This window comes from Lynx canadensis, chromosome F2, assembly GCF_007474595.2.
Source record: "Lynx canadensis isolate LIC74 chromosome F2, mLynCan4.pri.v2, whole genome shotgun sequence".
Classification (NCBI taxonomy): domain Eukaryota; kingdom Metazoa; phylum Chordata; class Mammalia; order Carnivora; family Felidae; genus Lynx; species Lynx canadensis.
In genome coordinates, this window is record NC_044320.2 from 49,093,781 (window position 1) to 49,110,773 (window position 16,993).

General features: G+C 38.3%; 1 protein-coding gene and 1 pseudogene across 5 annotated transcripts in view; both read left to right on the plus strand.

Moving 5' to 3' along the window:
- RMDN1 (regulator of microtubule dynamics 1) overlaps positions 1-16,993 on the plus strand; it is a 56,024-nt gene that overhangs the window by 3,689 nt on the left and 35,342 nt on the right. For 4 of the 5 annotated variants that reach the window (XR_003966251.1, XR_003966250.1, XM_030304003.1 and 1 more), the window contains exon 2: positions 15,094-15,211. Coding sequence is in view for 3 of the 5 variants with exons in the window: in XM_030304003.1 (XP_030159863.1) it covers positions 15,094-15,211 (118 nt within the window). In the remaining 2 variants the exon portion in view is untranslated. Of the gene's footprint in view, positions 1-10,298; positions 10,319-15,093; positions 15,212-16,993 lie in introns of those variants that run through there. The other variant, XM_030304005.1, reaches the window with a different exon arrangement.
- On the plus strand, positions 5,025-6,145 carry LOC115506136 (annotated as a pseudogene).

Here is a 16,993-nt window from a genome sequence, read left to right on the forward strand (position 1 = left end):
GTTGTGACTTCAGGCCCCATATTGGGCTCTGTGCTGGGCGTGAAGCCTGCTTAAAATTTTTGAGGAACCTCCATACTGTTTTTCACAGTGGCTGCACCACTGCATACCCACCAACAGTGCATGAGAGTCCCTTTTTCTCCACACATTTGCCAACATTGTTGTTTCTTGCGTTTTTTATTTTAGCCATTCTGACAAGCATGAGGTGATACCTTATTGTGATTTTGATTTTGATTTCCCTGATGCTGAGTGATGTTGATTTTCCTTTCATGTGTCTGTTGGGTTCTGTATGTCTTCTTTGGAGAAATGTCTTTTCATGGCTTCTGCCCATTTCTAAATTGGATTATTTGTTGTTTGGGTGTTGAGTTGTAGACAGTTCTTTATATATTTTGGATACTAACTCTTTTTATCAGATATGTCATTTGTAAATATCTTCTTCCACTCAGTAGCTTGTCTAGTTTTGTTGGTTTCCTTTCCTGTGCAGAAGTTTTTTATTTTACTGCAGTCCCAATAGCTTATTTTTGCTTGTTTCCCTTGCCTCAGGAGACATTAAGAAAAATGATGTGGGGGGCTCTGCCTGGCTCAGTCTGTAGACCTTCAACTCTTGATCTCAGGATCGTGAGTTCAATCCCCACATTGGGCATGGAGTTTGCTTAAAAATAAATAAATACAGTATTAAAAAAAAAAAGAAAGAAAAATATTGTTACAGCTGTTGTTAGAGAAATTACTGCCTGTGTTCTCTTCTAGGAATTTTATGGTTTCAGGTCTCACATTTAGGACCTTGATCCATTCATTTTGAGTTTATTTTTGTGTATGGTGTAAAAAAGTGGTCTAGTTTCATTCTTTTGCCTGTTGTCCAGTTTTCACAACGCCATTGTTGAAGAGACGGTCTTTTTCCCATTGCATATTCTTGCCTCCTTTGTCAAAGATGAATTGACCATATAATTGTGGATTTCCGTCTGGTCTCTCTATTCTGTTCCATTGATCTGTTTATCTGCAATTACTCTACTGTCTTGATTACTACAGCTTTGTAATATAACTTGAAATCTGGAATTGTGATACCTCCAGTTTTGATTTTCTTTTTCAAGATTGCTTTGTCTCTCCTAGGTCTTTTATGGTTCCATACAAATTTTAGGATTGTTTGTTCCAGTTTTGGGAAAAATCCTGTTGACATTTTTGTTAGGGATTGCATTAAATCTGTAGCTTTCTTGGGGTAGTATGGACATTTTAACAATATCTTTTTCTAATCCCATGAGCATGGAATATCTTTCCATTTGTTCGTGTTGTCTTCAGTTTCTTTCATCAATGTTTTATAGTTTTCAGAGTACAGGTCTTTTACCTCCTTGGTTAAATTTATTTCTAGGTATTTTCTTCTTTTTGGTGCAATTGTAAATGGGGTTGTTTTCTTAATTTCTCTTTCTGCTGGTTCATTATTAGTGTATAGAAATACAGTGGATTTCTGTACGTTGATTTTGTATACTGCAGTTTTGTATACTGCAATACTGTAATAACTGAATCCATTTATCAGTCTGGTAGCTTTTCGTTGGCAACTTTAGGGTTTTCTGTATATAGTATCATGTCCTCTGCAAATGGTGAAAGTTTCACTTCTTCCTTACCAGCCTGGATGTCCTTTATTCCTTTCTCTTGTCTGATTGCTGCTGTGGCTAGGACTTCCAGTACTATGTTGAATAAAAGTGGTAAGAGTGGACATCCTTGTCTTGTTTCTGACCTTAGTGGAAAAGCTCTCAGTTTTTCCCCATTGAGTAATGATGTTAGCTGTGAGTTTTTCATATATGGACTTTATTATATTAAGGCAAGTTCCCACTAAACCGCTTTATCCATGAATGGATATTGTATATTGTGAAATGTTTTTTCTGCATCCATTGAAATGATCATTTGGTTTTCTGTTGTAGACTCTAAGTCTAAAGTTCTCTCTTGGTCAATGAGAGAGTGGGACACAGAATGAAAAGCGAAAATGTCCGGGAAAAGACAAGAGCCTCGAATAAGGGTCCTTGTTCCGTATTTATTAAGATCAGAGGGCTAACAAACATAATGGGCGTGCACAAAGAGACAATGAATCTGTGAACATTAACTCAGGGGCATGAAGGGAAAGGGGTTTTGAATATATATGGTGTTTGGGGTTTGGGTCAATATAAAACAAAATCCTGGCACCGAGCAGATGGGCAGATGGTTGTTAACAGCAGACAGGAGGCGCCATGTCTGTTTATCTTAGCTAGCCTGGGGGATAAAACTGGGCAAATAACCTCAGGGTTAACAAGGCACCTTTTCTTTTGCCAATCAGCTCTGCTCTGGGCATCAATACCCACAGCGCTGAGGTCTGTAGCCCTATTTACCTGTTTACCAAACTTGGTCCTTTCCTCCTGTGAAAGCATCTTTCTACTATAGTACTAAATTGGGGGGCATTTTTGCCATGAATGCCTAATCTTGCTTGCCTCATATACCTTTGTATTGGGGACCTTTGCCGCCCTCTCTATTCTGGGGGCCCTGGCCCCTCCCTACTTTATTCTGGGGCCTTTGCCCCTCCCTTCTTTATTCTAGGGGTCTTACCTTGTTTACCCAAACTTGGGTGAGAGCACCCTATGGCTTTACAATTCTTTATGCCTTGCTAACCCATTGGTGCAAGCCCAGGGAATTTCTAAGCTTATTCCCCACAGTTTTCATCCTTTCCTTACTGATGTGATGTATCAGATTGGATGATTTGCAGATATTGAACCACCCTTGCATCTTGGGAATTAAATTTCACTTGATTGTGGTGAGGGTTTTTGTTTTTTGTTGTTGTTGTTTTTTTCATGTATTTTTGGATTCAGAATGCTAATGTTTTGTTGAGGATATTTGCATCTGTGTTCACCAGAGATATTAGCCTAGGGTTTTCTTTTGTTGTGTCTGGTTTTGGTATCTGGGTAATAATGCTGGCCTCACAGAATGAATTTGGAAGTTTTTCTTTTGTAGTTTTTGGAAAAGTTTGAGAAGAATAGATATTAACTCTTTCTAAATGTTGAGTAGAATTCACCTATGAAGCCATCTGGTCTTGGGCTTTTGTTTGTTTGGCATTTTTTGATTAGTGATTCAATTTGCTGATAATTGGTCTGTTCAGATTTTCTGTTTATTGAATTTGGGGAGATTATATTCACTTCTTCTGGGTTGTCTAGTTTGTGGGTATATGATTTTTCTTAATATTCTCTTAAAGTCCTTTGTATTTCTAAGGTGTCAGTTTGTTCTCTTTCACTTCTGATTAAAAAAAAATTTTTTTTTAATGTTTATTTTTGAGACACACACACACACACACACACACACGCACACAGCGCAGTGGGGGAGGGGCAGAGAGAGTGGGAGACAGAATTCGAAGCAGGCTCCAGGCTCTGAGCTGTCAGCACAGAGCCCAATGTGGGGCTTGAATTCACGAACCGTGAGATCATGACTTCAGCTGAAGACAACCGACTGAGCCACCCAGGTGACCCTGTTTTATCTTTACAAAATGCCAGCTACTTACTTCAGTGAGTCTCCTGTTATCTTATTAGTCTCTATTTCATTTATTTCTCCTCTGATCTTTGTTATTTCTTTTACTAGCTTTCAGGGTGTTTTTGTTTGTTTTTTGTTTTTTTGTTTTTGTTTTGATCCTTGAGATGTAAAATTAGGTTTTATATTAGGAGGTTTATTTTTGTTTATTTAAATGTAGGAATAGATTGCTCTGAGCTTTTCTCTTAGACCTGCTTTTGCTGCATCCCATAAGTTTTGATATGTTGTATCTCCACTTACACTTGCTTCAAAGTATTTTTAAATTTTTCTTTTGATGTCTTCTTTGGCCTATTGGTTGTTCAGTAGCATGATGTTTAATCTCCACATATATGAATTTTCCAGTTTTCTTCTTGTAATTTATTTCTAGTTTTATACCATTATGTTTGGAAAACCACCTGATATGATTTCAGTTTTCTTAAGTTTATTAAGACTTAATATATGATCTTATGATCTGGCTAATATATGATCTGTCCCCAATAATGTTCCATTGAGAAGAATATGTATTCTCTTGCTTTGAGATGGAGTGTTCTGTATATGTTAAGTACATCTGGTCTAATATGTTGCTTAAGGCTTATATTTTTTAATTGCTTTTCTGTCTTTGTGATCTAGCCACTTATGAAAGTGAAGCTTGAAGTCCCCTACTATTACCATATTGCTATTTCTGCCTTTAGGTCTGTTAATACTTGTTTTATATACTTAGGTGCATAAATATTCACAAGTATAATATCTTGTTGGATTGAGCCCTTTATCATTATGTAATGACTTTGTCTCATTATAATCTTTGCCTTAATGTCTACTTTATTTCATGTAAGTATACCTTTCTGTAGTTCACATTTGCATCAGATATCTTTTTGCACCCTTCACTTTCAGTTTGTGTCCTTAAAGCCAAAGTATGTCTCTTGTAGGCAGCAGCATATAGTAGAGTCTGATTGTTGTGTTTTTTTTAATTTTTATTTTTTAACATTTGTTTTTGAGGGAGCAAGACAGAGACAGTGTGAGTGGGGGAGGGGCAGAGAGAGAGGGAGACACAGAATCCAAAGCAGACTCCAGGCTTTGAGCTGTCAGCACAGAGCCCGATGCAGGACTTGAACTCACGAACTGAGAGATCATAACCTGAGCCGAAGTCAGATGCTTAACCCACTGAGCCACCCAGATGCCCCTTGTTTTGTTTTGTTTTTTTAATCCATTCATCTACTGTCTTTTGATTGGAGAATTTGGTCTATTAACATTTAAAATAATTGTTAAGTATGAATTTACTATTGCTATTTTGTTTATAGTTTTCTGGCTGTTTTGTTACTCCTTTGTTGCTTTCTTCTCTTGCTCTCAGCCTTTGTGATTGATGATTTTTTTGTAGTGGTATGCTTAGAATACTTTCTTTTGTGTGTGTTTATTGGTTTTTGCTTTGCAGTTACCATAAGCCTTACACAAAACATTTTAAGAGTTATAATAGCTGTCTTATTCTGACAGTGCTGAGATACACCAAGCAGGAGCGGGAACAAAGGAGAGAAGTGGGGAGGATGGTGAGTTGGGCAGGGGAGAGCCCCTGGCTGGCTGCCAGAACATTGTAGCAGGAGGAAGTCCAAGTGTCACTTCAGTTCAATTCAAGGAGCAGGTGCCTGGGAACTGAGCACCTTGATTAACAATAATGGCTGGAGCTCATCTTACAAGTTATAAGTTACAGGAGAGTTGGCCAGAAAGGACAACAGTCACATCCCCACTCTGTCCCCACTCCTGGCCCTTGGAGACCCTCACATTGCCCTATGCTGGAACTGGGGGGAGGGAGGAGGGAATTCCAGAATGAAAAGCAAGAAAGGTGTTGTTTCAGCGTCGAACAGTGAGATGGAGGATCATGACAACATGTATGTCCCCCTGGACCTTTCCTCTGCTGGTGCAGCAAGAGAAGGCAGAAGGGCAACCTGCTCAAGGAATCTGTTCAGATTCTCTGTGATTGGCTGTATGAGCACTGATACAATGCCTATCCTTCAAAGCAAGAAAAAGCATTACTGTTCCAACAAACATGCCTATCTACACTACATGTTTGTAACTGATTTATCATCACTTGCTGCAGACACTTCACTGATATGCTGAGAAAAGATGGCAAAGATCCAAATCAGTTCACAGTTTCCTGCCGTGGGGCCAGGATTTCTGAAGTGAGCTCTGTGGAGTCAGCAATGTACGTCAAAAACTTTATACCATCTCTAGCAGAGAGCTCATTGCATTCCTGTACAGCTGGACCAAACCCATCCCCAGGGAGGCCACTGTCCCCAAGCCGTCATCCCCAGGATCAATATTGGCCCGTCCATCAATGATTTGTCATATGATTGTGACTGCATTGAAAAACATACCTTTCTGTCTCTGCCAGCCAGTTGCTATGGAACAAAACACAGTTATACAGGAAAATACAGCAAGCAGCTTTACAGACAACCTCCCTCATTTGCTGAAAGGACACATGTAAATCCAGACAAAGTACAAATATACAGAGTGGTCTTTTCAACACTCCTCCCCTACTGCACTGAACCTCAACTAGGATTTTAGTGGATTTCAGCTTCTAGTGGATGTTGCATTCAATTGGGCTGCAAATATGGTGCTTCAGGCAAAATTTACAGCTTAACCCTTTTTCAAACGAAACAGTTTTCACAAATGTTATGATTTCCGGGTTGATGGGAAAAAATAAATCGCATTATTTTACAACACACACACATACGCACGCACAAACATATATATGTATATGTGTATTCTAGTTTATTTTTAGAGAGAGAGAGCACTCGTGCATGCCTGCAAGTGAGGGAAGAACAGAGAGAAAGAAAGTCTCCCAAGCAGGATCTGCACTGTCAGCACAGAGCCTGATGCAGGGCTCAGTCTCAGGAACCATGAGATCATGACCTGAACCGAAATCAAGAGTCAGACACTTAACCAACTGAAGCACCCAAGTGTCCCTATTTCATATATTTTTTTAACTAATATTTGACATGGGATTGCTGAAATGAAGCTTTTTGTTACTGAGCTGTCTTCAATGAAATACAATTAATCCAAGAACTCTAAACTCAAAGCTACTGTAGACACAAAGGATTTTTAAAAAAATATTTCTTGGTAGGTTATTCATAATGTAAGATGGTTATCCAAATCACGTGATTTTATTTTTCTCTCTCTCCTCCCTTCCCTTTTTATTTTTTTCCCAGACTGCAATACTTAGAGAAACTATAGTATCTTCTCATTTTCATGTGGAACAGGATGCCCACATACTAATTAATAAATTTTCAGTTTTTTTCTCAAGCATGAATCTTGATTGATGCCTTTTTCCATGACAAAATGAAGTATTTGCCTAAAAAAAAAAAAAAAAAAAAATTACAACAGTCTATTTGAAGTCGAGAGCCACTTAGTCAAAATGTTTTCTAAAAGGCTTTTTAAAGTTTATTTATTTATTTAAGTAGTCTCTAAACCCAACATGGGGCCCAAACTCATGACCCTGATATCAAAAGTCACATGCTCCTCTGATTGAGCCAGCCAGGTACCCGTAGAATGTATTCTAAAGTTTTATATTTTTACACTTCCTCCACATTTTGTGTTTTCAGTGTCATGATGTCATGATTTATTTCTTTTCATTTTGTGTATTCCTCAACAGATTATTGAATTTACAATTATTTTTACTTTCATACTTTAATCTTACTAGCTTTGTAAGTGATTAACCCAGAACCTTTGCGACATTTGATTATTCTGTATTTTACTATATTTGCCTTTACTTATGAGATTTGTACAGTTGATCTTTTTTTTTATTTTTAAAAAAATTTTTTTTTAACGTTTATTTATTTTTGAGACGGAGAGAGACAGAGCATGAACAGGGGAGGGGCAGAGAGAGAGGGAGACACAGAATCGGAAACAGGCTCCAGGCTCTGAGCTGTCAGCACAGAGCCTGACGCGGGGCTCGAACTCACGGACCGTGAGATCATGACCTGAGCCGAAGTCGGACGCTTAACCGACCGAGCCACCCAGGCGCCCCTGTACAGTTGATCTTTGAACAACACAGGGGTTAGGGGCAGCAAACCCTCCCCCTCCATGCAGATGAAATCTGTGTATAACTTTTGACTGTACAAAAACTTAATTACTACCAGCTTACTAGGAAGCCTTAATAACATAAGGAATTAACACATTTTAAATATTATATGTTCTTATAATTTTTATAATATTCTTATATCTTTATAATAAAGTAAGCTGGATAAAAGAGAATATTATCCAGGAAATTATAAAGAAGAGAAAATACATTTACAGTACCATACTATAAAAAATCTGGGTATAGGTGGACCCATAAAATTAAAACCTTTTTGTTCAAACTATGTTGTTCAAGAGTTAATTCTTAGGATGCCTGGGTGGCTCAGTCGGTTGAGCGTCTGAGGCTCAGGTCATGATCTCACGGTTTGTGAGTTCGAGCCTTGCATCGGGCTCTGTACTGACAGCTCAGAGCCTGGAGCCTGCTTTGGAATCTGTGCCTCCCTTTTCTGTGCCCCTCCCCTGCTTGCACTCTGTCTGTCTGTCTGTCTCTCTCAAAAATACAGATTAAAAAAAATTAAAAGAGCTCATTGCATTCTCATGTTTTCCTGTTACCAATTAGCACTTTTGTTTCAGATTCTTTAAAGAAGACTCCTTAAGATTACCTGTAAAGCTGGTCTTGTGGTGATGAACTTACTTTGGTTTTGCTTATCTGAAAAACTCTCTATTTTTCCTTCAATTCCAAAGGACAACTTTGTTTGGTAGACTATTCTTGATTGGCATTTTTTTTTTCTTCTACCACTTTGGATATGTGCCACTTTCTTCAGATTTGCAGTTTCTTCTGAAATATATGTTCATTCTTGTGTGAAGGGTTTCCTTTGTATATAACAAGTTGCTTTTCTTTTGCCACTTTTAAGATTCTTTAGTAGTAATATGTCTTGGTGTGGGTGTCTTTGGGCTCATCTTATTTGTAACTCTGCTTTCTTTATCTGGATATCTGTTTTATTCCCCAGGTTAGTGAAATTTTTAGCCTTTTCTTTCTTGAAATAAGTTTTCTGCCCCTTTCTCTTACTCTTCTCCTTCTGGGACACCTATAATATGAATGTCGGTCTGCTTGATATTGCCTTGTAGGTCCCTTAAGCTGTCTTCACTCTTTTTCATTCCTTTTTGCTGCACTGATTAGATGAGTTCCACTGCCTTGTCTTAGAGTTCATGCATACTTTCTTCCATTCCATCTAGTCTGCTGTTGAATCTCTTAGTTACTTTTCTTTTTTTTTTTTTTAATTTTTTTTTTTAACGTTTATTTATTTTTGAGACAGAGACAGAGCATGAACAGGGGAGGGTCAGAGAGAGAGGGAGACACTTAATCTGAAACAGGCTGCAGGCTCTGAGCGGTCAGCACAGAGCCTGACGCGGGGCTCAAACTCACGGGCCATGAGATCATGACCTGAGCTGAAGTCAGACGCTTAACCGACCAAGCCACCCAGGCGCCCCTCTTAGTTACTTTTCAGTGTAGTTATTGTCTTCAGCTCTGTGACTTCTCTTTGGTACTTTCCTGTATTTTCAAAATTATCACTTTTTTCATTCTTATTAGCTTGGTAAGCTAATAACCTTGGTAAGCACCTTTATGACCATTATTTTGGACTCTTTATCAGGTAATTCACTTACTTCTGTTTCATTAAGGTCTTTTTCTGAGGTTTTACTTTGTTTTTTGTTTGTAGCATAATTCTTCTGTTTTTTCCCCCTTGACTCTGAAAACAGCTATCTCTTCCATTCTTGAAGGAATGGCTTCTGTAGGAGAAGCCATTGTAGCTTTATTTAATCCTGCCCTAGTTCTTAGCTGTCCCACAAACCTTTGTGATTATCCAGGCAGCTTTATTCTTAGTGGCTCCTAGTAGTTGAGGTTGTGCCAAGACCTGTCAGTGTCCTAAGAGGGAGGATCTCAGTCAGTACCTAGAGTCAAACTGATTGGAAGCCAGACCCTAAGGCAGTAGCTTTTAAAGTATGCCAGTATCCCTTTTTCAGGGGGAAGACTGGGAGTTGGGCTTTCTGTCTGCTCCCTTTGTATTGAGCTCTGGGGTGATAGCTAGTTAATAACTGTTTCTTTGTTTGCTACCATTCCATTGAACCCCTGAGCACAAGCCTTGGTGACCCTCAGAACCAGGCTGTTAGAGTGGGTGGGGGGCCTGGTGGGCTATATTTCCGTTTCCTCTGTGTTGCAGCTGCAAAACCCTGTGAGCCAGATGCCTACACAAGCTGTTTTCTTCAAGACATTGACAGTGTGGGATGGGACAGAGAGAGAGTGTGAAAATGCTGCCTACCAACCAGCCTCCTTAGTCTCTGTGGTTGGCCCCAAGATGTGTTTTTAAGTAGAAGCCTGTAACTCAGTCCATAGCTATAAAGATAAGCCAATAGGCCTCTTTTAACAGAATAACTGGGGATGTGTTTTGGTCTGCTGTGCCCTGGTTTGGGGGTGGGGGGCGGCGGCGGCTTTGGGGAAAGCCTGTTAAGAACTGTTTTAGTATTTGTTGAAATCCTATTATGCCCGCAAATGTAAGCCCCGTTGGCCGCCAGAGCCAGGCAATCAAGTGGCATCCCCTAAGTGGAAGTTGCAAAAGAAGCTGGGGTACTAGAAGTGTACATATCTTTTTCAGTTGATCCCAGTGACCTGGAGCACAGCAGAGGGAGAGCATGATGATTGCACCTTTCCTCCGAGGACTCTGGAGGAAATTGTTGAAGGCCTCTAGATATGTATTAAATTAGATGCTTGTCCTTCAGGCTGAAGTTTTAAGATACACAAGTAAGCCTTTTTCACAGAAAGTGTGGGTACTTCTCAATTAGTTGCATTTGTGCTAGGCTCTGGGGTGGGCGAATTTGCACAAACCCTTTAAGAACTGTTTTTGGTTACCCATATATAGTCTTGTAGATCTCATGGATGTGAACTCCATTCACTTTCTAAGCTAGATGTTTGGAGGCTTGTCTCTTGGGTGTAGTTCTTAAAAGTTGGGGTACCTGAAGTGGTTTTCAAATTCTCTTCAGGGAGAAGCTTGGGATTGTGAGTTCCCTTCTGATTGTGGGTTAGCATACCACAGTTGGGGTTTATAGCAAGATTTTGTTTCACCTCTCCTCATTTTCATGTGGATTTTTTTCCCCATTTGTGTAGTGTGAAGGAATCACTCAGCTAATCTTTGGGTTTCTTTCAGAGGAAATGGTTTGACTTGTAGCTGTAGATTTGGTGTGTCTGTGAGAGGACATGTGTTCAGGATCCTTCTACATTGCCATCTTGAACCAGGCCCATTGGGGACTGCTTTAGAGGCTGCCTACCACACCAGATTCAGAAAACCTTATTAATGATGTTAAGTATTTCTGATTTTATTCTAAAAAATTTTAATGTTTATTTATTTTTTTTTGAGAGAGAGAGAAATACAGAATGTGAGTGGGGGAGAGGCAGAGAGAGGAGACACAGAATTCGAAGCAAGCTCTGGGCTCTGAGCTGTCAACACAGAGCCCAATGTGGGGCTCGAATTCACTAACCATGAGATCATGACCTGAGCCAAAGTTGGATGCTCAACCGACTGAGTCACCCAGGCACCCCTAATTTTTTCTAAAGGTTATAAGAAACCATGAAAAAGTTTTAAACAGGGAAATTATTTGATCAGATTTTTGTGCAAAAAATAACTTTGTCTAGGACCAAGAATGGATAGGTTAGAGTGTATTCTGTACACCGGATAAGTGATCATTGCTATAGCACAGGTGAGAAATGTAGTAGTTTGAACTTTAGTGGTAGCCATGGAAATGGAAATAAGTGGATGCATTCAAAGTACATTAAGGGTGCGAACTTAGTGGACCTAAAAATAGCTTTGATGTGGAAGTTGAAAGGAAGGAGTCGAGTTAGTTTTTCAAGTTTCTGGCTAGAACAGCAAGATAGATGGTGACGCTATTTGCTGGAATAGGAGGACAGAAGCAATTTGGAGAGGTAAAGAGGGAGATGAGATGTTTTGGGCTATGTTTTGGGCTAATTAACGTGACTGTCATGAGATAGCCAAGTTGACGTATAGAATAGACAGTAGTTTGATAGGTCTGGTGTTTACCTTCTGAAGTCTGAGCTGGAGATACAGATTCAGGAGTCTTTAGCATATAGTTGTAAATGATGACATGGTAGAGGTTGAAAGTACTTTCTAGTAAGACTAGAAGAAGGCCTAGTACATACTATGGAGAAATTCCAACATTTAAGAGGAGGAGGAGCTGACAGGAAATTAGGAAGAAAACAAGGAGATATGGTAGGCACACATTCCTTTCTATCTAGTGATGAGTTTGTATTTTTGAATTCCTTCTAGCTTGAACTTAGTATAATCAATGTTGAAGAAAAGATCTATCTAGGACATAGCCTGCTTCTTTGGTTGAATAAATATTTTTTGGGAATTCATTATATGAAAGGCACTGTACAGAGTATTGGAGGTGCAAAGTAAAATGGCACATTCTAACTGTCTCAGAGTCTCACAAGTTGTTAGTGTCTTTAGGGGGCCACTGAGTTCTGATTCTTTTAATTGACTTTTTTTTAGTTCCAGAAACATGATTTTTATCTATTTTCTCACAGATGAGCAGAGAGCTGCTTCACATTAACCAAACTAGTAAAAGAGTACAACTGGTAAACTGTCACTTCATTAATTTACAGTAAGAAATATAAATGTCAGCTGCCCAATACTGCATTTTCTCCCCTCTCAGAAAGCTAGAATATTATTTGTTGAGCATGACATCAGCATGAGGATGAACACTGTAAATGTATAGTTTTCTCAAGTTATAATAATCTCTGCAAACGTTTCTACCTTGTGATACATCTGCAGTAAAAATAGGGAACTAGGAGACTTACTGATGAAATCTTAGTCTTTTCCTTCTTTTTCTAAGTATCACTACCACCATACACACTCACTCCCCATACCCTGTGTCCCTAACCCCATCTTGCTTCTCCTTGGTAAATATGAATTAACTCAGAAAATTAAATGTTAAAATTGTAACTTTGTCAAATTCAGTTTTCCTATTTTGCTGTTTTGTTTTGAATCCAGTTTTGTGCAGTATCTTGAATATTCACGCTCAAAAAAGTAAACAAAGCACTCAGCAAATTGGAGTATGTTGGATTCCTCATTCCTGTCCTACATCCTTATGAGAAGTTAAAATATGGGTCAGATGTGAGTCATGAGAGAGACTCTAGAATGGCTACAAGGTTTTTTGTTGGCTTTTTTTTTTTTTTTTAACCTAAACATCTGGAAGAATGGAAACTCTAGTTTCCATTTACCCTGAAAAGGGAAGTTGTAAGGTGGGTAAAGTTAAAGGAAGCAGTAGCTGTTTTAGCTTATACCTGTTGTACTTCATGTGGAGGTAGATGTTGATGAAGCTGCTGGATGCATGATTCTGAAATTCAGAGGAGTCATCCAGACTTCATATTTTGTTTGTATGTTTTTAACACATTGATGGTATTTAAAGACATGAGATCACCAAAATGAAACAAGTAGAGAAATGATCTGGGACTAAGCCCAGAATATTCCTGGCTAGTGAGGAACCAACCAAAGCAAAGGAGCAGTTGCTGAAACTGCAGATAATGATAGTAGTATCCAAAAGCCAAGAGGAAAGTGTTCCAAGAGTGAGAGAACACAGCAAGTGCTGAAGAAAGGGGCTGGATAGACTAGAAAGAGGCATGAGGAAATTGAGGGTGGTGGCGGTAGTGGATATTTTCATTATCTTGATTGTGGTCATAGTGATGGTTTTATGGGTTTATATGCATGCTTTAATGAATTGTACATGTTAAGTTTGCGATTTATTTTATGTCACTTATGTCTCAATAAAGTTGCTTTAAAAAATTAAAGAGCCGTTCATGACTTAAAAAAAAAAAAAAAAAGGAAATGATCAGCTGTCCAATACTGTTGATAGGACAAGGAAGCTGAGAATTCAGAATTGACTATAGGAAATAGCTGCATCCTGGGTTACCTTAACTAGAACACTGTCAGTGGAGTTGTGGGGATAAAAGTGATTTGTGTGAGTTCAAGAGTGAATGGGAAGAGAGGAAGTGGAGACAGAGCACAGGCAACTTTTTTTTTTTAATATTTATTTATATTGAGAGAGTGCACTGATGTATACAAGCAGGGAGAGGGGCAGAGAGAATCAGACAAAGAATCCCAAGCAGACTCCATCCACACTGTTAGTGTGGTGCCTGACATGGGGCTCCATCCCATGAACCATGAGGTCATGTCCTGAGCCGAAATTGAGTTGGAAACTTAACTGACTAAGCCACCCAGGCGCCCTGAGTAGAGACAACTTTTTAAAACTTTTGCTGTAAAGAGAAGTTAGAAATGAGACTAAAGAGAGAAGTGAATTCAAGAGGAGGTTTTAATTTTTAAAAGAAAATCACAACTTATAAAGATAGTATAGCTTGGCTCATACCAGTGGGAATGAATCAACAGAAAGGGAAAAAATGATACTATTTATGTGAAAGAGAAGAGCTGTTGTAGCAAAGAATTGGTGGAGTGATGTCCATATATATACTCTTTCTTTACCATTGGTTTTGAGAATTCTGGCCATAATTGTGAACATTAATTTATAAATATGTTTGAATATGCTCTTTATTTTATTCATTGTTTAATTAAAAAACTGGGTTTTGTGGATCACTTTTGAAGATATCTTTAAAAGCCATGTACATTTTTTATGTGTAGTAATCACCATATTTGATAATTTTCATCTCATCTGTTAAGATTGGTACTTATATGTTAGAATCTTATGTTTTATTTCATGCAGTTACAATATCCATGCCTCCTCAAATGAAATATAGATCTGGGGTGCCTGGGTGCTTCATTTGGGTGTGCATCTGACTTTGGCTTAGGTCATGATCTCACAGATCGTGAGTTCAAGCCCCGCGTCAGGCTCTGTGCTGACCGGTCAGAGTCTGGGGCCTGCTTCAGATTCTGTGTCTCCCTCTTTCTCTGCCCCTCCCTGCTTGTGCTATGTCTCTGTCTCTCTCAAAAATAAATAAACATTTGAAAAAAAATTTTAAAAATGAAATGTAGATTTTATAATGCAGCACTTACCAGCATAACTGTGATTGTTAGATAAGTTACTATCATTAGCCTTAGCCATTGTTAAGAAACTTTTCTTGAAAAAGGATATACTCTCCCTATAAGGTAACTTTGTGAAATAGTTTCACTGAAGAATTTGATGAGATAAATTTTGAGCTTCCAATATTCTTTTTCTTTTAAGTTGATTTATTAATTTTGAGGGAGAGAGAGAGGGACAGGGAGGAGCCAGAGAGAGAATCCAAGCAATCTCTGCACTGTCAGTGCAGAACCTGATGCACGCCTCAAACTCTAGGAACTGTGCCAGACCATGACCAGAACCAAAATCAAGAGTCGGACGCTTAACTGACTGAGCCATCCAGGTACCCCTGAACTTCCAATATGCTTAGGATTGATTGCTTTGGGGGTGGGAGAAAATTGATGTGATTTTTTTTTTATTAATGTAATTTTTGCTAGGAGTAGCTGTTCCTGCAAATTTTGTGTTTGATAACTCTGACCATAATTGTTTCCATAGGTGATGGGAAACCTAGGAGCTTTCAAAAGAAGCCTTTTATTCTCAGCCTTATCTTATTTGGGTTTTGAAGCATATCAAGTATTTTCCCAGGCTGCTGTGGTTCATGCCATAGCCAAAGGTAAGCCTAAGCTAAACATGTGGACTACTTAGAGTTATTTATGTTTTTTATATTTTGTTAATGACTTAGAGTTGTTTTTGAATAGGTAATAAAACTAACATTGTTAAAGGCTGTATTATTTTCTGCTTTTCTCTACTTGTTAGTCTGATAATATATATGTATATATATGTATGTATCTGTGTGTGTTATATCTGTGTGAATATGTATATATATCTGTATATATATACAATTTCTTCTAGCAATTAGAGTTCCTTCAGTGAGAAATACTCTATTAATACTTTGTAGTTTTATGGGACCCTTGGGGTAAGAATGTTTTTTACATTTTTAAATGGTTGAGGGATTTGTCAGGGAGAGATATATATACCACAAAGACTATATCTGGCCCTTATGACACAATGATTTGTTTGTTTCCTTAATTCCAAGGTATTACACTCTTCTTGGTATAGTTAGGAAAGGCCCAATTACTTTGAGGTAGAAGTATTTTATTTACCAACAATGCAATTTTGTACTAAATATCAAGTAACTGATAGAAAAGTAAAAAAATTCCATCAAATTTTTTATTTGGCATTCTATAGATAAGTAAACATAGACTTGCCATATGTAAATAATTAAATGTAATTAAACCAGTTGTGTATGTAGAGAGAGCCATAATTTCAGTATATTAGGAAAAAAAACCCTTTTTTTAATGTTTGTTTATTTTTGAGAGAGAGAGAGAGAGGGAGTTGAGGAGAGGCAGAGAGAAAGGGAGACAGGATCCAAATTGGGATCTGGGCTGACAACAGAGAGCTTGGTGTGGGACTTGAACTCACGATCCACAAAACCATGACCTAAGCCAAAGTTGGACACTTAACTGACAGACTGCCCCAGGTGCCCCAGAAAAAAAACTTTTAATTTATGGGTTAAACCTTTTTATTTTTTATAGTCCCCACCTTTTAATCATCAAGAAAGTGACTGGGGAAGGAAGCAGAGATTTTATTTTGAATAGATGTTCTTTTTAAAGTTGTGATAGATGAAGAATTTGAGAATATTAGCCAAAAACTACTAGTTATTTATTGATTTCATTCGCCCATGACTATTCTTATCTTTAAAAGAGCAAATAATTGAGAATTACTATGTTTTTGTTTTATCTTTTCCTTTTTTAATGGATAATTTTTATGAAGGATAAAGTAGAGGATTTGATTCCGTAGACTTTTCACCCTAACCTCAATTCTCATAGAAACCTTGTAAAGTAGTTAGGACAAAAGTGTATTATGACATGATAGTTTTTTAAAACTTATCCTTGAGAGGTGTTGCAGTTTTAAGATTTTTCTGTGTGTGTGTGTGTGTGTGTGTGTGTGTGTGTGTGTGTGTTCGTATTCCATTATGGTATTTAAAAAAATTTTTTTTTTAATTTATATTTATTTATTTTTGAGAGACAGAATGAGACAGAGCATGAGTGGAGGAGGGGCAGAGAGAGGAGACCCAGAATCTGAAGTAGGCTCCAGGCTCTGAGCTGTCAGCGCAGAGCCCGACGTGGGGCTCGAACCCATGAACTATGAGATCATGACCTGACCTGAAGTCGGACACTTAGCCGACTGAACCACCCAGGCGCCCCTGCTATTTTTTTCAAAGTGAACTCTGCCCAAGGTGGGCTTAAACTTAGGACCCAGATATCGTGAGTCACATTCTTTACTGACTGAGCCAGCCAGGCTCCACCCATTATAGTATTAACTTTTGAAAAGAAGCTCAAAGTTAAAACTTCTTCAAAGTCAAAGTGTCAGAGCAGAAATGAGAACTTTAATC